At 35.8% G+C, this 23,523-nt stretch overlaps 1 protein-coding gene across 4 annotated transcripts in view; it reads left to right on the top strand.

Moving 5' to 3' along the window:
• SLCO1A2 (solute carrier organic anion transporter family member 1A2) overlaps positions 1–23,523 on the top strand; it is a 45,360-nt gene that overhangs the window by 8,022 nt on the left and 13,815 nt on the right. For all 4 annotated transcript variants that reach the window (XM_080811045.1, XM_080811044.1, XM_080811046.1 and 1 more), the window contains exons 4-12: positions 2,660–2,792; positions 6,525–6,631; positions 8,901–9,047; positions 11,934–12,032; positions 12,573–12,794; positions 15,188–15,352; positions 17,002–17,197; positions 20,606–20,771; positions 21,721–21,893. In XM_080811045.1, coding sequence (XP_080667171.1) covers positions 2,660–2,792; positions 6,525–6,631; positions 8,901–9,047; positions 11,934–12,032; positions 12,573–12,794; positions 15,188–15,352; positions 17,002–17,197; positions 20,606–20,771; positions 21,721–21,893 — 1,408 coding nt within the window. The remainder of the gene's footprint in view (positions 1–2,659; positions 2,793–6,524; positions 6,632–8,900; positions 9,048–11,933; positions 12,033–12,572; positions 12,795–15,187; positions 15,353–17,001; positions 17,198–20,605; positions 20,772–21,720; positions 21,894–23,523) is intronic.

The raw sequence follows: 23,523 nt of genomic DNA, 5'->3' as shown, positions 1-23,523 counted from the left end.
AAGCCCCGCATCGGGCTCTCTGCTCAGCAGGGAGCCTGCTTCCCCCCTCTCTCTCTCTGCCTGCCTCTCTGCCTACTTGTGAGCTCTCTCTCTCTGTCAAATAAATAAATAAAATTAACAAAAAATTAAAAAGAAACAAAGGTCAGATTTGCCTTTAATCAAGGCCGTGCTTGTGGCTATGTTAGAGATACGTTTAAAGGTGGCCAGCCAACCAGAGAGGATCCTAACAGGCTAACACAAAAGCACAAGAGAGAGCTGTCTGGGTCTGAGTCAGGATTATACTATTGAAATACAGAGAAGAGGGTGACCTACAAAATACTGAGGAGTTAGGTTCCTGAGAACTTAGTGGAAGATTAGATGTGGCAGATGAGAAAAACAGGAATTCCCAGATTTACATCTTGGGCAGTGGAGTGGATAGTGGTGCTGGGCCAGAGAATAAGAGAAGGGGGACGAGATTGTGCTGGTGGCTATGGGGATGATGATGATTTCTGTTCAGGCAAACTATTTATGGTATTAGCAGTGAGGTCTTTGAGTAATGATGTCTGCATGGCAGTTATATGAGCTAGAAGCACTGGAGGAACTGTTTGGGCTGGAGCTACTGATTACTGAGTAAGCCAGTAGTTGTTAAAAGTAAAGAAGAGATGAGGCTATTTAGGGAGTTGGTAAAGAGAGATAAGTACCAGGGACAAACGGTGGATCCCTGAGGTGCACCAATATTTAAGGAACAAGTGGAAGAAAGGAGCCCACCAAAGTGTTAAGAGAAGGAATAATCAGAGAATTAAGAGGGAAATTAGGAGAGAATATTATGATAAATACCAAGGGAGTAGAAGTTTCCAAAAGAAAAAATTGTCAGCAGTCTCAAAAGCATTAGACATATCCAGTTAGACAAGGATAGAAAACTATACCCCGGGTTTTATGGTATGATAATTATGATGTTGGCCAGGGCACTTTTACCTGAACAGTAGATAGAGAAGCTAGAAGGCAGGAAGAGAGCAATGACTTTGGGAAAGAAGGGGAAGGGAAGAAGTAGAATCTGTGACTATAGGTGACTGTCGGTTTGGAGAGAAACTAGAGAATATCTGTAATTAAAACACAGTGGAGAAAGAGAGACTTAAATTGTATGAGAGAGATTTTGTTCTTGGAGTAAGTTGCTGGAGAGAATGGGAGTGCCCAGATAGGGTGTTGAACTTTGGATGGTCGGATGGGCACCGCAACCTCTGAAACTGAAGGAAGGTGGTAAGGCCGTAAGGTGGGAAACATGACTGCCCCCAATTTCTTGACAAAGTAGGAAGTATTGACTATGGAAAGTGAGTGGCAATAGGTGGCTTGAGAAGAATGATGAAGATCTGAAATAATGGCTGAAGTGAAGAGGAAAGGCAATTTACAGATGCCAATAAAGCGGCATTAGTTTGCTTACCTTTCCTCAGTAATTTTTATAGACCATGTTCTCCATACCCTTCATAAAATCTTATCTATCCATTTCTATTCCCTCTCATGTGATTATTTTACCGACTGAGAGAGGCAGCTTGAAAAGCTCACCCTTACGTGGAGAGGAGGCTCTTCCTCCCTTTTTGTTTCCAAAATGGATATGTATTTCCAATGGTGGATTTCTAGAGATAATACCTTCAATGTGAATGGCTTTGATGATGGGGATTTTAGAAACCTAGGGAGGTCACTGTGGTAGCACTTGGTGGGGCACTGTTCACATGAAACAATGTAGGTGCTGACATCTCTTCTTCTTACAAGGCAGACTAGAGAGAAACAGATATGGAAAGAAAAGTCTTCAAAATATGCACTACTACTTGGAAAATTATTAAAAACTTAAGGGAGAGTTTTTTTAAATTTTTATAGTTCTCAAGCTCATCATAGAGGTTTTCCTGTGCAGAGTAGGATCAGGGAAAATATTGATTACTAAATTTTAAATGTATCATATGAGAACTTCCTCATGTGTTTTGTTCTTACAACCTTTTATGCCATTCTTATCAAGGGCTTGTCCATTAGAATGGGGCCTCCACAATTAGTTTCTTTATCCTTAAACTTCATCCTAAGACGTGGATAAATTTATTATTGAATTTACTTCTCAAAGCAAGACTTACTTCTAAGACCCAGTTGGAGAAGTGAGGACCTACTATTTTTTTACTTCTAAGGATAGAAGTAAAATTAGACAGAGATCTCTGGGTTGGTTATATTGATAAATATTTAGTTATATTTAAATCAAGAGTTAAAACATTTATCTATCTGAATTTGACTTTGGCTTCTCTTTTCAAGCATGGAGGAGACATGGAGAGAAAGGCCAGAGGTGACATATAGTCTAACACCTACTTTGGCATCCCATTTTTCTAAGCTACATAATCACACACACAGTCTTTAACATCTCTTAGAACCATTGCTCAGTCCCTTTCAATGGCTTCTCTTGTGCCCTCTAAATATTCGTGTTCCACAGAGATCTCTCTACATATTTGTTGAGATTGTGAAACAGAGTCATTCTTCAAGGCAGGGGTTGTGTCTTATTCATTTATTGCTTCATGCATTGCTAGCACCAGTCCTGGTACTCATAATAGTTTTTATACAATAAATGCCAGATAATAAATGACTGGATGAAGCTAAGCTATTGATCATGCTTATTAAGATATTCATTTTTATCTTAATTTTTTCCTAGGAAATCTTTTGTTGATTATATTTGTGAGTTATTTTGGAACCAAATTACATAGACCTATACTGATTGGTGTCGGATGTGTGGTTATGGGCCTAGGGTGTTTCTTACAATCTCTACCTCATTTTCTCATGGACCGGTAAGTATTCCAGTTTCTGGTGACTTTTTATGTTCAACTTTTGGCTGTATGAAATGAAACTTGAAATTTCCTTTCTAGGAACAATACTTTCTAAAAGCACAGAGCACAGCAATGGGAGCTGAAAGATGCAGATTTCGTTCCACAAGTCAGTTGGGCTCTAGGCTGCCTTCCTTCACTTACATAGTCACATTTTGTCCATCTATGAAACAGAGATTTGGAACTTCATGGAGTAGAGTCTGATGAAAAGAGTCTTAGGACCTGGTAAAATGTCTTTAGACATTTCTAATTACAATGAGGTTCTGTTTACTTGTATGTAGGTCAGTAAGAGACAGACCAGTCTGAAGGATGATTTTTATTTTAACTTTTACCAAAGTAATATGTGCATCAACTAAATTAAATTTATTTTGAAAAAAGAGTTGTCCCCTGTCCCTTCAACATTGTTCATATTACTGCTTTCCAGGAGTAGCTACTTGCAAATCTTTTAGTACTTTCTTCTGTTATTTCTCTCCATGGTTCTAAGTAAATGTTCATCCTTTTAGTTGTTAATACTTTTGTGTTCTGTAACACATATTGATTTTCTGCTATAAAATTATATTCACTACTTCCATGTGTATGACTATGTAAGTATCTTTCATTGCTAAACCAAGTTGTTATTCCTTTCTTATATCATCTTTATTTTCCTTGGATTTAATAATTGTTCCCTTTTTATTTGAGTCATTTTCTTTCTTTCTTTCTTTCTTTCTTTCTTTCTTTCTTTCTTTCTTTCTTTCTTATCTCTCAATAATCATCAGCAAAGTCTCCACTGATGGGGCAACATCTCAAAATGTTCATACATATCACAGGGTCTCATTTTTGTCTTAAAGATAGTTCTATGCCACCATCAATTCTTTGTCTGCGCTCTGAATGGGAATCTCCCCAAGCTTGGTGCATGGCTCCTTCCTTGAAATCTTCCCTCACTGTTATTCTTGGAATTTGTTTACTTCTATTCTCCATTTAGTTAACTTATATCCAGGCTATCATATCTTCTGCTTTACTTTTTACTCTCACTTCTTTTTGTGGAAAACATAATCTAATAGGTTTCTGAAAAAGTATGTAAAGGAAGTAGAAATTTTAAGACTGTGGACATCTGAAAATATTCTATTCTACTCTCATATTTGATTGATAGCCTGGATGATATAAAATTCTAAATTAGAAATATCTTCCTAAGGATTTTGGAGACATCATTCCAATGTTTTCTAGTTTCCAATATTACTATTGAGATTCTTATGCCATTCTAATCCCTGTGACCAGTTTCTTTTCTCTGGGAGCTACTGGGGTTTTCTTTTAAGCTCTGGAGTCTGGATTCATCATAACTATCTTGGTATAAATCCTTTTCTTCCATTGTGCTAGGTGCCTTCAATCTGGACAACTTACACGTATTATTTCTTTGATGATACACCTCCTCCCCATTTTCTCTTTCTAGAACTTCTACTATTTGAATTCTGTACATACTGGATTAAGTTTATATATTTCTCACCTTTTTTCTCCAATTTTCTATATCCTCATCTTTTTGTAACTTTTTGGGAGACATTTTTATCTTCCAAAGTTCTGAATGAATTTCTAACTTTTGCTATCACATTTTAAATTTTCAACAACTCTTTTGATCCTTGAATGTATCCTTTTAAGGAACATTTTGTTCTTCTTTCAAGAACGCAATGTCTTTTTGTAAATTTTCTTTGTCTAAATTTTCTTCATCTCACTTCATTGTCTCTATTTTCTGTGAGTGTACAGTTTTTATTTGTTTCTGTCTCTATCTTTACTGTTATAGGCTTTCCCCATATATCTGGTGGTTCTCGATTATCTAGTCATATTTAAGAAAGAGGAGTAACAACAACAAGCTAACTGGAAGTTCTGTGTATGTGTATAAGGCTTAATTAATGGAGGACTTCTTTGTAGGGTGATTGTATAGGGACTGGCTATTTTTTAGGTGGCTTAGAACTGCCCCTAAACAGTGAGTTTTCTTAGGTGGTGATTCTCCAATTTGTTTTCTGGGAGGTGGGAGCTTGGCTACCAGCACATGGGGGTGGGAATCTCGATTTTCAGTATGTAGATTTTTTTAACCTAATGTCTGCAGTTTTTAGTATGGCTTCCCTAGCCTCATTATCTATTTAGTCTCTAGAGACAAAGGTCATAATCAGTTGCGATGGCAGAGGATGTCTATAAGGGCTTAACTGCTCCTTATACACACTTTAAAGCAATCCTCGTTTGGGACCATGCATACTCTCACATTAGAAGTATCTTGTTTCTTGCCTGAAGCTTTTCAGGTTTGTATGGCATGTGTTTAGTTGCTCTCCTATAGCCACTTACTCGGGGTTATATTTCTCATATCCACAATTTCAGTGATCATTCACTTATCTGCTTTTTTATTTTCAAAATCCTATTAAACTCTCTCTTCTTGTCAAATCTTCCCTTCTCTTTATCCACATAGTATTGTGTTTTTTTTTTTTCCTTTCCTATTTTAAAATCCATTACTACCCATTTGGGGATGTTTGGGGAATGAATGGACATGGAATGAGTTACTGGGTTTTGAGAAGTAATTTAAATGAAAAAGATCCTCCAACTTCCAGGTATTTCTGAAGGGATCAGAGGTTTCAAGGAGAAGAATTTCTGTTCTTTTATTTCCTTTCCTATCCTATCCCATCCCATCCAAGACAATGTCAAGTAATATTCAGCTATTATTTTAATTTCTTTCTACACTCTGTCAAAGGTATTGTTTTTTGTTTTTTATTTTTTGTTTTTTGTTTCTTTTTTTATCTGAAGCTCCCATGTCTCATGGGATCATGGGCTTGGAGACAGAAGACTTTGTCCACAATTCATAGCCAAATTCTATAGGTATCTCTGGGCAGTTATTCTAAGGGGAAGGTATTTTAACCCTTTTTACTATGTTCTGTAACACAATAATTACAACTATTGGTGACATCCAAGTATAAAATTCTTTAGCTTATTTGAAACTCAGAAAGGCAAGTTTTTTTTGGCTTTCTCTTCTCTAATAGAAATATAGAAACCAACCAAGTGCAATTTCTAACAAAGAGACCTGGACATATTTTCCTCTATTGTTGCAGCGTGTAATTTTCTTTCTGGGAAAAGGCATGTGGATCTTGTGGTAATTTGCCTAAGATAATGGTCACAGTTTACTAACACTTTTGTTCTAATGAGAAAAGAAAAAGTCATTACATTGTGTTGCCACAGTGTTTGAGATTCTCCTAAGGTTTCTCATTATGATGGGTACATGTTTTGTTTCTCTGAGGACACTAATGAATACATGAAGGGATTATTGTTTGGATTCTCAGAAAGTGGGAGACTTGTTTTGTTGTGTTGTTTTTCCCCCCAAAAGCCTTTAATTATATTTTGTTGAGTCTATTATTTTTCTTGGTTTCTGTTCCTTCTCCCACAGTAATTATTTCCAGGAAATGATCACCTAAAAACCACTGAAGATTAATGTCAGATGATTTAAAAGGTAGATCATTCACATACAGATAATTGAAAGCTAGCTGTCATGGGATTGTACCTTGACAGTGAGTGGCAAGTTCTTTTTGATTATATTAATTTATGATGATTAGGTGGCAAAATGAAAATAAATCTTTCCTGGATTTAGATATTGTGTCTTAAGTGAAGCAGGAGTTAATCTGCACAATGCTCACATTGTCTTCATTGGCTCCTTAACATCCCCATGTTTTCCCTGTGTTCATACAGATATGAATATGAATCTACAGTTTCAGTTTCAGGCAATTTGTCCTCAAACAGTTTCTTGTGCATGGAAAATGGAACCCAGATTTTCAGACCAACAGAAGATCCATCAGGTTGTCTACTTCATTGTACTGCTTTCTGTTCGGTGAATTTGTAACTGAACACTTTCTGCTGAGGGGCTTTGAATGTTATTACGTTTGGTTAAGTGAGTAAGGTAAATGAACAAAAGAATTTTTTTTTCAGAGATTTTGGAGGAGATAATGGAGGGAAATAGAAATGGCCCATAATTTAAATGTTATTCCTCTCATATTTGAATATACTTAATAAGAATGTCTTATCTATTCTTTGAAATGGTTAGTTAAAAATAAGTCAAAGACATCCATCCAAAGGACCACTTAGAGTTAATTCCACAGAGGAAAACATCTTAGAAACAGGATTTATGCTGATGATTTGTAAATGAGTAACAGAAACAAAAAGATTTGTGTTATAACACAGGTCTTCTATAGCAGAGAAAGCAGGCAAATATGCTGTGACTCTGATTTACTCTATTCTCTTTCTGCTGAACTAGGACTTTGTCTTTCTGCTCTACTTCTTCCTCTTTACCAGAGATACTAATTTATATTCTGATGCAATAGTGGTGCTTCTTCTGGCTTCCTGCAGTCCCAGACACCAACATGCCAGCTTCTGCTCCTTCATATGTGAAGGGACCTATATAATCATCTGGTGATGCTTAGTCTGGAACTAACCCACTGATTCACCTCAGACCAGAACTTCTCTTCCTCTGATGGGGACATTTTTATGCTGGACTCATATCATTAGGAGTTACATTCATCCCCAAGGCTGGGAATTTCACTGCTGGCATGGAATCAGAGGAAATAAACAGTTTCAAGGAGTGTAAGAATAGCTATCTCAGAAACTCTAAGCCAAAGCAACTCCCTGGGGAAACAAACAAACAAAAAAACCTGTGACATCAATGGTGGCCTATATTCTTTTCTTGAACTGACTTTTTCCAAAGGCTGACCTAGGTTCTATTTCCTTTTTTTTTTTTTTTTAAATCTGCATTGTAGTAGATAAATCAAAACCTTCCCAGTCTAGTGAATTTCCAGAAAGTACATTAATTCTTTGATCACCTGACATGTTAAATTTTGTCCTGGAGTAGGCCTAGAACTTGCCCATGATCTCTAGACACTGTGCTCACTATAGGAAAAAAAAAAAAAACCATGAATACCCAGAAATGGGCATTATGATTTTCTGGACGGGGAATAACTGAGAGATAAACCTCACAAGATATTTCCAGGCCCAGCTGAGCTCAGGAGCCTCATATCTGTGGGTACCTGGGCAGATTATAGGAGACAAAAATAAATTTTCATTCACTTTTCTGAAAACAGGACCCTAAAGAGTGTCCTCCTGGCTTGATAGCCATATAGGCTTAGAACAGAATTGGCTGTTTTCAGACAACTGCTTATCTTCCTCCCTTTCGTTCCCTTTGGCCTACTCTTTGTTACTCTACTGAGCAGCGCTGCTTCAAGGATTGGGGTTGGTTTCTCTGTTAAAAATTATTTGGTGGTTACAGTATACAGTAGGTTCTATAGAGAAAATGTGACTACTGCCTTGTTAAATATTTTTAGTTTCTATAAAGTAATTAGAGCTGTAGAGAATTCAAACTTCAGAGAGACTCTTATTGAAATCTCACAGTATCAATTCTAGAGAGAGATATTTGTGTTTGTTTTTTTCTCTTCCCTAAGTTAGTATAGAAGTGGGGTAGCTCTCACAGCAGCCAGCTGGGTTCAGTAGGTGCTGATAGACTGTCTCTCTGGAGGGAAAAAATTTCTGGCTTTTAGTGTTTGTCAATTTGTGTGTGTAAATACTGCCATCGAACTAGCAATGTGTTTCCATTAAATACTAAATTGAAAAGAGATGTGTATACCACTCATCTATCCCAACACAGTAGGAACTGGCTCCAGCATACCACTTATATTTGGCCATACTAAGTACCCTGTCAGAAAATGCAAATAGGATGGTCCAATAATGCATAGCTGACATAGTAGTATCAATCATTGACAAGGTGCCATGTCACATAAGAATTGAAATGTTGGGGCACCTGGGTGGCTCAGTGTGTTAAAGCCTCTGCATTCGGCTCAGGTCATGATCTCAGGGTCCTGGGATCGAGCCCCACATCGGGCTCTCTGCTCCGCAGGGAGCCTGCTTCCTCCTCTCTCTCTGCCTGCCTCCCTGCCTACTTGTGATCTCTGTCTGTCAAGTAAATAAATAAAATCTTAAAAAAAAAAGAATTGAAATGTTGACCAAAAATCTAGAATTAAGTATTACTGATACTTTACTACCAAAACACTATTACAATATTTTTTTTTTCTTTTAATACAGACTGTGTGAAAGAAGTGAAATCATTAATGTGGGTGTATGTACTAGTAGGAAATATCATACGTGGAATTGGAGAAACTCCCATCATGCCTTTGGGTATTTCCTACATAGAAGATTTTGCCAAATCTGAAAACTCTCCTTTATATATTGGTGAGTTTGAAAATCTGCCTTAACCTCTTCTCAGGAAAGGAAGTTCCTTACAGGTGGATGTCAGTTACTTGGACTCAGTGATTTCCAGATTGACGAGAAGAGTACCTTGGTACAGCTGGTCATCAATAAAAGTTTACCAAATTGAGCTAACTCCAAATGAGCCTCTTTTCTAACTCTGCTTTTTGCTATTAAAAATACTACTGATCTAGTACCCCTGGAGTTCTCTTTGACTCACCCATTTCCTTGACACCATTCTATACCAAGTCTGTTAAGTGACTTACCAATGTTTTCTTTAAAATGTCTCTTACATTCAAAATCTTCCTTACTATTTTCATTACCTCTATTTTTGTTTGGGTCTTCATTACTTCATCTATAGATTATTATAACATCTTCATTGGTCATGTTATCACTAGCATTTTCTTTCAATTTCTAATAAACACTCTTGCAGTATATTTTTTCTCAAATAATGTTTTAATCATGTCTTCCTTACCATGTCAATAAAACATACTAGTTCTTTCTTTACTAAATCTAATCTCTCCAATTATTACTCAATCTATTTGGTTTCTTCACAATCTCTCCATGCTAGTCAGGCTTTTTCAGATTCTTCACAAATATCTGGTTCATAATTTTGGTTATGTTTCTTAAAATTTCCTTTTCTAAAATCAATCAATGTCACCTCCTACAATAACCAAAATAAGATTTACCTTCTTATGTAGTCTACTAATCTCCTAAATGTTCTTAATTTATTATGAATAGCTTATTTGTATTCTTTAGTTGTTCCATCTGTTGTTATTTACAAAAGTGTAATTTTTAGTTTGGACACATTTTGCTATTAATGTAGACATATATTTTAAGAATCAGAAATGTCAAAGAGGGTGAAAGAAAATTGGAGCAGAGTTATACATAATTGAGATTGATCAAAATACTTAGAGAAACTTGCCCCAAGTAATCTTTGGCACTTTTTGATCATTCATTGATTTTTCAATAAGCTTTTTTGACGTTTTTCTTTTCTGTCCTTTCAAATCCCTTATTTATTTATCTTGAAAGAATACAAATATTTATCTTGAGAGAATACAAATGCTTGCTTGCAATAAATTAACAAATACCTTGTTATAATCTGTGTTTCTTTATTCAATAAATACTAGGGTGTATAATATATGGAAATAATAGTAATAATCTCTATATGTACTAAGATGAATAAGACATAGTCCATATAAGTTTTAGTATATAAATAACTACATAATTATAAATCAACCAAATTTGATAAATACCTGTGTGTAATTAAATTAGAAAAAAAGTCAGACTTAAAAAATGAAATAAATGTGCACATGCATATAATTAAATAACTATAAATCAATAAGCTACACAATGGGAGAAAATAGTTCCATGTATGGCTTTGAAGTTTAGGAGAGAACAGAAAAGCTAGAAATGAATGTTGAGAATCACTTACATAGAGAAAACAAATGAAATTAAGAGAGAGAAGTGAGTGGGGTACCTGGGCGGCTCAGTTGGTAAAGTGACTGCCTTCAGCTCAGGTCATGATCTGGAGTCCCTGGATCGAGTCCCACATCGGGATCCCTGCTCAGCAGGGAATCTGCTTCTCCCTCTGACCCTCTCCCCTCTCATGCTCTCTCTCTCTCAAGTAAATAAATAAAATTTTTAAAAAAGAGAGAGAGAACTGAGTTAGTGAGAAATTCTATGTTAAAACACCAAGGAACACTTTTAGTTATTGAGAAGAAAGGGAAGGAAAAAATCAAAGGGATAGTAACAAGGGAAAAAGTAAACAATAAATGCATAGTTTAGTGAAAGTATTAGGAGGAAATGTCAAAAGAGGAGCTAGCCTGCAATGTCAAATAACATAAAGAGTTAGGAGAATAGAGACCAGAAAAGGACACCAAATAAGTGGCAAAAAGGACACTGGTGCTACCTGCAAGTATTTTGAGAAGAACATGGAAGGATTTGAGTAGATTCAGGAAGTGGTGAGGCTGTAAATGCAGAGCAGTGAAATGAAAGCAAGCAGGGTGGATATGAGATATTGTAATCAGTGAACAGGGAAGACCGAACCGGCACACACACACACAAAAACATGTCTAGTTGAGCAAGACCTCAGAGAAGATAGAAGGGGTTGAGGTCAAGAAGTCAGGTCTGTGGACGGGGGTGGCTAGCCTATGGAACCGTGGAGAAGGCAGAAGACATATTTTAAAGGAAGGAGCAGCACACTGAAGAAGGTTATGTCTGCGTTTTCCGCACTGGGAATGGCTCAGCCTTGATTCTGAATCGCAGATAGGCCATGAGCTCACTGATGATGAAATTTCAGATGAGTAAGAAGTCGTGAGGGCAGTGGGGACTGATGAGAATAGAAGGCAAGAATGTGGAAGATAAGAAAGGAGATCATGATCAAAGAAGAGAAGTATCAGTAACAGTGAGAACATAGCCAGAAGAAGAGGTTTCAAGTCAGAGATGTGGGAGTGAAGGTTTTCTGAGGAACATGTCATGAGAAAATTATCATAATGTGGTGTTGGTCTGGAATTCCTCCAAAACTGTGCCTACAGAAAGCAGCAAAAGAATCTCACTCTGTGTTGTGGTTTTGTCAACAGCATGATCCCAGCCAATGTTGCTACAGCAGATTTTACCTGTGATTTATCACACAAAAGAATTTGGAGGACTAGAGAATGTGGCTTTAAATATTGAGGTTCTTTTTCTCCACATTAACAGAAACAAACTTGTTACTTATATGTACACCAAGCTTAATTTTCTTACAAATTGGAAATTTGAGGCAAATGTATCTGAGGCACAAACAATGCGTCTTCAGACTCTTCAGGGAATTAGGACTCTTTATGTGGGTATATAACTATACTATAACTTTATATTTTCATTTATTTTTAGGGTTTGTAGAAACAGGAGCGATCATTGGTCCTTTGATTGGACTTTTGTTAGCATCATTCTGTGCAAATGTTTATGTTGACACTGGATCTGTGAACACAGGTAATTCAATAAAATTTATTTATAGTGTCTAGAATACACAAATCACCTCCAGTTATGTTATCACAGGTCATTCTTGCTTTAGTGGGTTCATGTGTGCCAACTAGAATAAAGGAGTTTAAATAATTTTTCAAATATTTCAAACCAGGGGGCAGGAAAACAAATTAAAATGTTGACCTTCTGACTGAAAATCCAGTGCTCTTTCTATTGTGCCACAACCATGTTTCCTTTTCTCAAGAGATATAAAGACAACATAGGTCTGAATTTCTTTTAATCAAATTATTATTTATATGTAATTAGAGCTTATAGTTATTTAATGAGTATCCATTTATAAATTCCCTACAGGAGAGGACAGAGAACCAAAATAATTTATTGCTAGGCAATATTGTAATACCACCTATCATCAGACAAATTTTATGAATGTCTAAGTTGTTTACAAATTCTGTACTTGGATAAAACCTGAAAACTGTAATATTAATAATTTTCTATAGGTCATGCAGGAATTTGTGACAAGCTAATAAAAATGTGTATATTTCTTTACAGATGATCTGACCATAACTCCCACTGATACTCGTTGGGTTGGTGCATGGTGGTTTGGCTTTTTGATTTGTGCAGGAGTGAATGTGCTCACTGCCATTCCTTTTTTCTTTTTGCCCAAAACGCTTCCAAAGGAAGGACTAAAGAATAATGCAGACATCATTAAAAATGAGAAAGAAGAGAAAGAAAGCAAAAAAGTCAAGAAGGAAAAGGATGGAATCACTAAAGGCAAATATAAAAATTCTACATAACATATAATTTACTTTTTGGTTTTTTAGAGATGTGTCTATATTTCACTTTAATTCTGTATCATGCTAGGGTGCATTAAGATAATTTGTCGTTAATAGTCAGTAGTCAATAATGTCTAAGAAGTCTGAGTCTTCCTGTGCTACTACTTGGAAATAAGTGATATAATTGGGAAGCCAAATTATCTGTCATCAACATATATACAAAATCTTATGTTAATTCAGGCACTAAATAAATAAATTCTCATTTGCCTTTAAAAAATCCTTTTTTATAGAGAACATAGGTCTAATTTAAAAAAATCCAAATGGAGAACAAAAGGAGGAAAAATATACACTATTGCAAATAAATGTATAGTTCTGAAACAACAACAAAAAATGTTAGCTTAACTATGAGCTTCCTCCAAGTTAAGACAGAAAAAGAAAAGAGAGGTCACAGAACTCTCTATACTTGATAGAGAGAAGAAGAATTCTCAAAGAGAAAGTGTTCTCCGAGTAACACACTGTAAAAAAAAAAAAAAACTTATCATATGATGTATAATGCAAGCACTATGGAACCACCCAGTTTTCCAGCAAGTACAAGTGCATATTTTATAGAACAGGTGTTTTTTTTTTTCTTTTTGGATACATCTTCAATAAAAGCTCAAAGAATAATTTATAGAAAGTGTTTCTGTGGGAAACTAAGCTAAAGTAATCTAAGTACTTAATGTTCAAGAACACTGAGTCTCAAACTGGTCCATATATTGGAATTACCTGGGAAATTAAAAAAAAAATTACTGATGCCCAGAAATATTGTAGTATTCCCAGGAGGTCCGATTTAATTAGTATGAGGTATGGCCTGGGCCTTGGAACTCTTAAAGATTGTTCATTTACAAGGTGAAGAGAGATTTAGTCTCCTTACCTGTAAAATGGGTTAAGAACAGTACTTACTATTACAGAGTTGTTGTGTGAGAGTAGAAGGAGCGCTGGCACATATTACTATTATTACTGCTACTAGTATTAGTGTTATTACTGTTGATGATGCTACTTCTACCATCACCCATAAATTATAACACCAGTTTGCACAGAATTTTTTATTAACAATTACACATTCACTTAAACTGTTATTAAACATAATACTTCTCAGATCATTAGAAGCCAATTCAGAAACTTTCAAAATTCTCAGAGTGGTCATGATTATACTCACAATTCCTTCTGAAAGGTTGATACAGACTCATAGAAGATTTTAACATAGAATATTGTTTGTGATCTGCAAGATCAGTTTTCACAACTAGGAAACAGCTGAACTTATTATGCGACATATAGAAAAGAGATTTGAACTACTGAGACTTATCTACTAGAACAGAGGTGTCAACAGACATGGACAACTTAAAAATCTCCAAAGTGCTCTGAGCACTTCTCACCTGCCATGTATTTTATCCACAAATAGGAATTCTACAGCTACAATAGGTTTCTTTGCATTAAGCTATGCACCCTTCTGTCTCTGAATTTATTTAGATTTCAGCCAGTTTATTGGACCAAAAATACACAGTAAGTAAGGAAATCAAGACAAAGAATGTGAAGATAGGAAAAGTGAAAAGTAATTATAGGTGGGACTTTACCCCCCAAATGGTGGCAGGATGACTTTAGAACATTTCCAAGAAATGGGTCACAAGTTTGGCCCTGAGCTGTGTCAGTCCATACTGGCAGCGGAAAGTTTGGGTTATATCATTTACATAATCCTTTGTATGTACCAAATGAATCAAGATCTCAGAGAGTAGAACCTGGGAGTTTGTATTTTAAAAGATCCTTAGGTGGTTTCATTGTGTGTCCAGTATGAACTACTGGCAGGACCAAACTGTCATTCTGTGGGAGTAGGAAAATCCTGCACTTGAGAAAATTATATACCATAAATTCCCACATATTTTAAACGGTCAGGAACAATAATATCAATATTTGACTGTGAACTTTATCAAGTTGATCTCCTTCTAAACTTTAAAAAACAGAACAAGCATCTTTCATTCTAGGCAATCTCTAGGAAAAAGAGGATATTAATAGAAGGAAAAAAAGAAGAAAAAAAAAGAAACTGGTGTGAACACAGACAATATTTGGATTATGTTATAGTTTTTCCTTAAGACACAATGGTGACTTAGTGATGGTAAAACAGTTGTGTTCTGCTCCCTGCACAGTCAGCTGCATTGCTGACTTGCAGAGGGTACCAAAGTGATATAACTTTAGCTTTCAGGAGGTAACAAAATAAAGCAAAGCAAAACAAAAACAAGTATGTGCACCATAAGCAGAAAAACTTAATTTGAGAGGGGACGTTGATGTTTTAGAAAAAGTCGTTTTCAAAATGCAAAGTCAAGCTAGTTTAACACTATTGTCGTTCTTTCATTTCAGATTTTTTACCATTCATGAAAAGTCTTTTATGCAACCCAATTTATATGCTTTTCATACTAATTAGCATTGTACAGTTCAATGCATTTGTTAATATGTTCACCTTCATGCCTAAATATCTGGAACAGCAATATGGAAAATCATCTTCAGAGGCAATCTTTCTAATAGGTATGTTTATCCTTCTCTATATCAGTAGCTCCCCCCCCCACCTTTTTTTTAACCATGAAAGGGTAAACAGTGTGATGATGACGGGTCTAGCAAACTCCCAAACTGAAATATGTGGAGATGTTTCTGTCTCTGGTGCATTTCCCCCTTCCATTCTCCAGAGAAATCAACAAGGAAGGGAAGGAAAGAAGCCAGGAAATCCTGGCTTTCTTTTCTGGTCTTTCTCCAGTCAGAATGCAAATTCAAAATATTTTTGGAAATCCTGGGGAATGTACAGATTAGAGATAATTTTCAGAGAAGCAAACCACTAATGTAAAAAGGAAAACGATGTTAATTCATTCGGAGTCTGAGTTTTACTCTTTTAACTCCAGGTTATGAATTCCTTAGTTCCCTGGGCCCTCTGGTGGTTTGAGGCGTCTTTACAGCCCAAGCATTCTGTTTCTCCCGAGACCACATGAACTCCAGTGGCTCTCTTCCACCTTGGCTTTCCCGTGAGAGCTTTTTACTGTTTTGAAAAGTGAATTTCCCTGACTGCCTGCAGCCTCATCAACTAGAGTGCTTGTTAAAAGTTCAGATACCTGGCGCCCACTTCAAACATACTAAATTAGACAATCTGGTGTGGTATTCTGGAATGAATTTTTAACCAGTCTCCCAAGAAAATGTTGATGGGATTCACTTACCCTGGCATTGTAAGGATGCAACCAAGCACTATCTTTTCCTTTTTCTTGATGTTTCCCCCCTTTTTAGGGAAAGGGACACAAAATATAAATGTACTTGACAATCACAGGCTCAGCAATCTTCCAAAGTATCTTGGCCTAAGTCAAATTCTCAACATCTAGAGTGGGTATAAACAACTGCAAAATCATATTAATCATAAACTAATGGCCAACTTTGACTTGTCACTCCTACCTGAACCATTAGAAGGAAATGTAGGGACGCCTGGGTGGCTCAGTTGGTTAAGCGGCTACCTTTGGCTCAGGTCATGATCCCAGCATCCTGGGATCAAGTCCCACATCGGGCTCCTTGCTTGGCAGGGAGCCTGCTTCTCCGTCTGCCTGTGCTCACTCATGCTCGCTCTCTCTCTCTCTGACAAACAAATAAAAAGAGAAAAAAGAAAATCAACTTTCTTTAAAAAAAAAAAGTAGGAAATGTAGAATATGATCCCTGCATACAAGAAATTTACAACCTACTATAATTAATTAAGTGAAGAATAGTGATAACAGTCTTCAAAATACTTTGACATTGTGGGGCATTTAAAAATCTCTCTGTATGTAATTTTATCTCCATTTAGTTAATATATCCTAACAGATGTGAGATTATATTTAGTTAATATAATGTATTAGGATTCAGTTATGCTGGATGTGAGCCCATTGTGGAAACATATAAAGACAATTGAGACCTTGTAGGTAATTCTTAATTTTACCCATTTATGAAAGCATAAAGTATATGGATCATATATCTTAATACAACCTAAGACGTGATATATATATATATACATGGTATTTTAACTAAATGGAGATAAAAATCAATCAACTTTCTTCACTGTGAGTTGGACCTAAATGGTTTCCTACATAAGACATATTAGATAAGTGTTATCATATTTGTTCTTTTGCTAAGTCTCTTTGTAAATAACATTTTATTTACATTTATAGGCATTTATAACTTACCTCCAATATGCATTGGATATATAGCTGGTGGTTTAATTATGAAGAAGTTCAAGATTACTGTCAAACAAGCTGCCCACATAGGATGTTGGTTATCTTTAATTGAGTATCTTCTCCATTTTTTGTGTTTTCTCATGATCTGTGATAATTCTTCAGTTGCTGGCATAACCACCACTTATGAAGGGTATGTTGTTTTCTAATGAATATCATACTTTTAGGACAGTTAATAATGTATTTTATTCAATGATTACCCATGACCAGATCATTAGCTAATTAGAATCCACAACAATAATCCATGGTCTTTATCTTTCCTCCATCTGTCAATTATAAGCCTAGTCCTCCAGGCTATAGGCTTATTAAAGTGGTTGGGAACATATCATAGGGTTAGTGAGTTTATGACTGCACATGTGTGTGTATGATACTAGTAGATATTAAAGTGGATATCAAACAAACTACCAACAGTCTTAGGTTGTATTAAGATACATGATCCATATACTTTATGATTTCATAAGTGGGTAAAATTAAGATTTACCTATAAAGTCTCAATCACCTTTATATGTTTCCACAATGAGCTCACATCCAGCATAACTGAATCCTAACACATGATATATTAATTCATACGTAAATTCATACATTTCATTTGTCTAATTATGTCTGTATCATTGAATAGTTTTGGATATGTATTTGAGGGTTAATCTGAATTTATAGGAAGCTTATGCATAGTAATGTTTTCTGTTGACTTTTGATAATACATCCTAACAGATGTGAGATGATATCTCATTGTGGCTTTGATTTTTATTTCTCTAATGACTGGTGATATTGAGTATCCTTTCATTTACTTATTGGCCATCTGTATGTCTTCTATGGATAATTCCCTGTTTAGTTCCTCTGCCCATTTTAACACTTGGTCTTAGTCAAAAGGCTTAAAAATGATCCTCTGCCCATTTTAAAATCAGCTTGTTTGCTTTTTTGGTATTGAGTTTTATTAGTTTTTAGTTTTTGGTATTGAGTTTTATTAGTTTTTAAAATATGTTTTGGATATTAATTGCTTAACACATATATGATTTGCAAATATTTACCCCCATTTCATAGGGTGTCTTTTCATTTTGTTTATGATCTCCCTTGCTGTCCGGAAGCTTTTTAGTTAATGTGGTTCCACTTATTTTTGCTTTTGTTACTTGTGCTTTTTTGTGTCAATCCAAAAAATCATTGCCAAGATTGATGTTAAAGAGTTCACCCACTATATTTTCTTCTAGGAATTTTATGGCTCCAGGCCTTAAATTTAAATCTTTAATCCATTTGAGTTTATTTTTTGTGTATGGGTAAGATGATGGTCTAGTTTCACTCTTTTTATGTGGCTGTCCAGTTTCCCAACATCATTTATGAAGAGAATATCCTTTCCCCACAGTAAATTCTTAGTTCTCTTGTTGTAAATTAACCATATATGCATGGTTTATTTCTGGGTTCTCTGTGCTCGCTTCGGCAGCACATATATTTCTGGGTTCTCTATTCTGTTCCATAATTTTTGTGACTCTTTTTTATGCTAATGTCATACTGTTTTGATTACTGTAGCTTTGTAAAATAGTTTGAAATCCAGAAGTGTGATACTTCCAGCTTTGTTCTTCTTTCTCAAGATTGTTTTGGCTACTTATTTGTGGGTTCATACAAACTTTAGAATTGTTTTCCTACGTTTATGAAAAATGCCAGTGGAACACTGGAATCTATTTAGGGATTGCACTGAATCTGCAGATTGTTTGTGGTAGTGTGGACATTTTAGCAATATTAATTCTTCCAGCCCATGAGTTTAGAATATCTTTCTATTTATTCACGTCTTCCTCAGTTTCTTTCATCAATGTCTAATAGTTTTCAGTGTACATATTCTCACATCCTTGGTTAAATTTATTCCCTAAGTATTTTTTTTATGCAATTATTGGATCGTTTTCTTAATTTCTCTGCTAATTTTTTGTTGAGGCTGAGCTTCACAAGGTGCTGACCGTGCTCTACTGTTGGGACAAGGTTGCTGGCCAGGCCCTCTGGAGGAGAGAGGCCTCTAGCTGTATCCCAGAGTTAGGTGGTGCTAGAAACTGTGTCCTCTGGTTGGGTAGGATCACTATCCACTTTCTCTCATCAGGTGAGGCTGCAAGCTCTGCTCCATGATGGGGTAGAGTCACTGACTAGGTTCCCTGCCTGAGCAAGACTTCACGCTGTGTTCACTACTACTTCAGGTAGTGCCGAAGGCTGGGCTATACTGCTGGGTGGTGCTGTAGTCTGGGCTCTGAGGCTGCCCAGGGTTACTGTTCAGGCTCCTTGGTTATGTGGGGCCAGAGGTTACGTTTAACAGTAGGGCAGGGCTATTAGCTTGACTCCCAGACTGAGCAGGGCTATAGGATGGACTCTCTGGCTTAGGTTCTCTGGCCAAGCTTTCTGGATGGGTGGGACTGGAGGCTGTGCTCAGTAGGTAGGCAGGTCTGTGAGTTTGCTTCTCTGCCCAAACGGGGCAGTTGAACTGTCTCCACAGCCACCATGGCCTGTTGACTAGGTACCCAAATCAAGCAGAAGTGCCAGCTGAGCTCCTTGGCCAAAAGGAGCCACCATTCAGCTCTGTAGATTAGCTGTACCACAGGCTGGGATCTGTACTTGGTCAATGCTGCAAGTAAGAATACAGTCTGCCAAGATCTAAGTGCTGCTTGCTGTAATCCCTGTCCCCTTTCTCCTTCTTTACCTAATTCCTAATAAGTGAGGCCTGCAGATTCTCCCAGTGATCCTCATGAGGTGAGACCTGAATGGGCCTCCTGGGAAACATCTCACAATGCTGAGGGAGCTTGATGTCCACCTTGGGTTCTCGCTTCCCACTGGCAAAATTGTAGGCCTAGGGAGGCCTTCCCAGTGTGGCGTTATGCTGAGCTGGCGGTGGGGCAATTTGTTTAGAGTGCATCTGCTCCTTGTGCCATTCCAATGTGGTTTCTCTAGGTCTTCATGGTCCAGGGGGGTACTTTAGCTTCACCCCCAGGTTCTGGGATTTTCACAATGGTATCTTATCTATGGATAGCTGCTAATTGGTCTTCTTGGGAGGAAGACTGGTCCAGAACAACCTATCTTGCCATTTTGGCGACCACTGCACATACTTTATACTAGGAGAATGTATTTGTTTACTCAAGTAGTTAGCTTTCTAAAGCTAAATGTACTATCTGCATTACAAATTGAACTTACAGATTCTGATCTTCAAAATTGCTTTCAAGCATAAGATCTCTTGTTACTACCATATGGATCAACCACAGGGATTCGGTCATCTTCATTTTTGAGTTCAAATAATACCTGAAAAAGCACCTTCTATGTGATAGGCACTCAGTTAATGCCTGTTTTGGCTATTTCTTTATCTGAAGAAAACCACTGAAAAGTGGCTATGTGGTCACCAAAGCAGGTATTTTTTAATGCCAGAGCTTAGTACTGAGTCCACACATGGATAGTGGGAAGGTTCCTCTTTCTACTTTGGGGAGGAGAGGAAATAAAATCTTGGATTAAGATGAAAAGAAGAAAAAGAAAATGCTCTAATAGTCTTTCAACATTCATGCATTATTTTAAATCATTTCAGAATGCAACAAGATTTATATGTGGGAGATACCATCCTTGCTGATTGTAACAGGGATTGCAACTGTCCAACTAAAACATGGGACCCTGTGTGTGGAAACAATGGTGTGTCATATATGTCAGCTTGTCTTGCTGGTTGTGAGACATCTGTTGGAGCAGGAATAAATATGGTAACACATTCTATTGGTCTTTTTACAGAACTTTGGTCTTATGCATTGCACTGAAAACTTCCAACATGAACTGGGCCCTCATTTGATAAAAGTAAAATTGAAGTCTTTCTGTATGTTCATTTGATTTACTTTTTATTCCATAAATTTTATTTTAACTCCATAATGCCTGACCACTAATCTTTTTCTTTAATTTTTTTGAATATAGTGGACACTGATCACTGATCTTTAATTTTATAGCAGTAATATCATTATTCAGATAATTCATTTTAAAAATACTCTGGACTAAAATATTTTTATCATTGAGATGAAGTTGGTGGTTTTTATCTCAATTATCCAGCTAATTGCTTTGCCATTTTTTTCTCCTTTTCTGTATTTTTCACATTCTGACAGCTTTTTAAGAAGATGGAATTAGCCTTTTTTTTCTTTGCCTAAATAATGTTACAATATTTAAAATGTTGGTTGGTGATAAAGTAAAACTTTCAAAAATTTTTCATAAAATTCTTATGAAAACCTGGAAACATACAAGAATTTTTAAAGGACTGGCTTTACTCTGTTTTTTGAAATGAACTGTATTTTTTGAAATAAAACTTTATTCGTAAGTATCTAAATATTTCCACTGAGTGTTCTGAAGCAAACTTTATTATACTTCCTGTTGTAACAAAACATTACGTTTTTAAAGACATTTTTTATACGTTTTTTAAAAGACATGACTTTAGAATATCTGAGCTATTGCAAGTTTACTTCACATATTTAGAAAGAAATGCATTTTTCTAAAACCACCTTTCCATGTCTTGTTTTATGCTATAATCCAGACAGGGACCAGAATCGAGATGAGAATAAAGAGAATAAATAGTCTCCATCTTGATCCAGTTGGCTATATAGAAAATATTTGTGATTTGTATTCAAAATTTTACTTTCTTAAATAGGATAATATATTATTTTCACACAGGTATTCCAAAATTGTAGCTGCATTCAAACACCAGGAAACTCATCTGCAGTTCTTGGACTGTGTGACAAAGGACATGACTGCTCCATGATGCTTCAGTACTTTTTAATCTTGTCAGCAGTTGGCAGTTTTATTTATTCTTTATCTGCCATACCTGGATATATGGTTCTCCTAAGGTACAAAAATCATTTTCTTTTTTTGGATTCCTTTTTGGCCCTTTACTAAGGTAATTTTTTCTCAGAAAGCCACTTGGGGCCTATATTATCTAAGAATTCAGTGCTTTCATGTATCACTTAATAAGAGTTCTACATTAGGCATCGTTGAATTTTATAAAATTTTATAGTTCAGGAATATGAATATTTACCTTTTGGAATTTCTCTTCCAAACTTTTCCTTTATTTTTTGCAGTTAAATTATGTGAACCTCTCATTGTTTATCACAAAAAGAGACATTTATATTTTAGTATAAACTGTATGAAATGGTCATGTTAATAGGTAAAGAGTAGTTGCCTAGCAGTCATTTCATATGGCTCAAGCTATAGGACATCAGAGTATAAAGCCGTCAGAAGGCTTGGTGTCACCAATTACTATCTAAAGGACATTTAACGGGTCACTTAATCTGAGCTTCATTTTTTTTTAATAAAAAATAGGCATAACAATAAATGTTCAACTCTTTTTACAAGTCTGTCATGAGAGACAAAAGATGAAGGGCTTTCTCAAACTAGGAACTGCAAAGCTCCAATTCAAACTTAGGTGTCATACACATGTGTTCATTGAATTCCAGCATTCTTCATGCCTAGTAAACAATTGCAGATATTCCTAGTGAACAAAATTTGCATTTCTTCCTCTTCTTCATATTTTATTGAAACTTAGAGGCAGAGTTAAGATAATTGCTATTCTCAGTGCAGAGCACATTATTCTCATAGGCTGGGACAAGTTTTCATTCTTGTTTTATTTTGCTTTTTTCATTCCATTTTTCGTGTCCTCTTACCATAGACACCCACATGAATATGATAGCTATATGATCTTAATGTATTGTCCTTTGTAAAATGCTAATTTTTTTGTTGGTATGTGCTTTTATATTCACACAGGAGCTGTTGTGCTATAAATCTTGTTTTGGTTCATAAGGCACAGGCATACATAAATTCACCAAGTACTGCTAGTACTTATGAGTTATTCTCACACCTTTACTGCGAGGGAGTTCCTACCCTTACAGCCTCACTAACACTTGGAATTATCTAACTTTCAGACTTTGACTACTCCAACGGGTCTAGAATGATAGTTCACTGATGTTTTAATGTGTGATTTCCTGATTCAGTGTGTTTAAGCATCCTGTCCTTTTTTTTTTTAGCTCTAGGCTTCTGCTTCAAGATGCTTATTGATTTTCTTTGTCCATTTTCTATTATATTTCCTACACTTTTCTTGGCAATTTTGATGATTCTGCTTAAATTATAAATATTAATATAATGTTGTTTACATGATACAATTATCTCTTACTCTCTCATCTTTAATTTCTCCACAATATCTTTTATGAAATTAAATCCTAAATTTTATCATACTGAAATTTATCATACTGAAATTTCTTGCCTCAGGGTTTTTATGTTGGGGAGTCATATTTTAAAAGTGTTTTTTCATTCCTAATTTATAAAAATATTAAATTAAATTTTATCCTAATATTTATAGTTTCACCTTTTACATATGGTTCTTTAAATCACTGCAAGTCTATTTTTATGTGTGGTACAAGGGGGACAGATGTTCCATGCTACTTTTTCTCCATGTAATAAAGTAGTTTTCCCAACATCAGTATA

Source organism: Martes martes, assembly GCF_963455335.1.
Source record: "Martes martes genome assembly, chromosome: 8".
NCBI lineage: Eukaryota > Metazoa > Chordata > Mammalia > Carnivora > Mustelidae > Martes > Martes martes.
The sequence above is the reverse complement of the archived record's forward strand: the minus strand, read 5'-3'. Positions and strand labels throughout refer to the sequence as shown.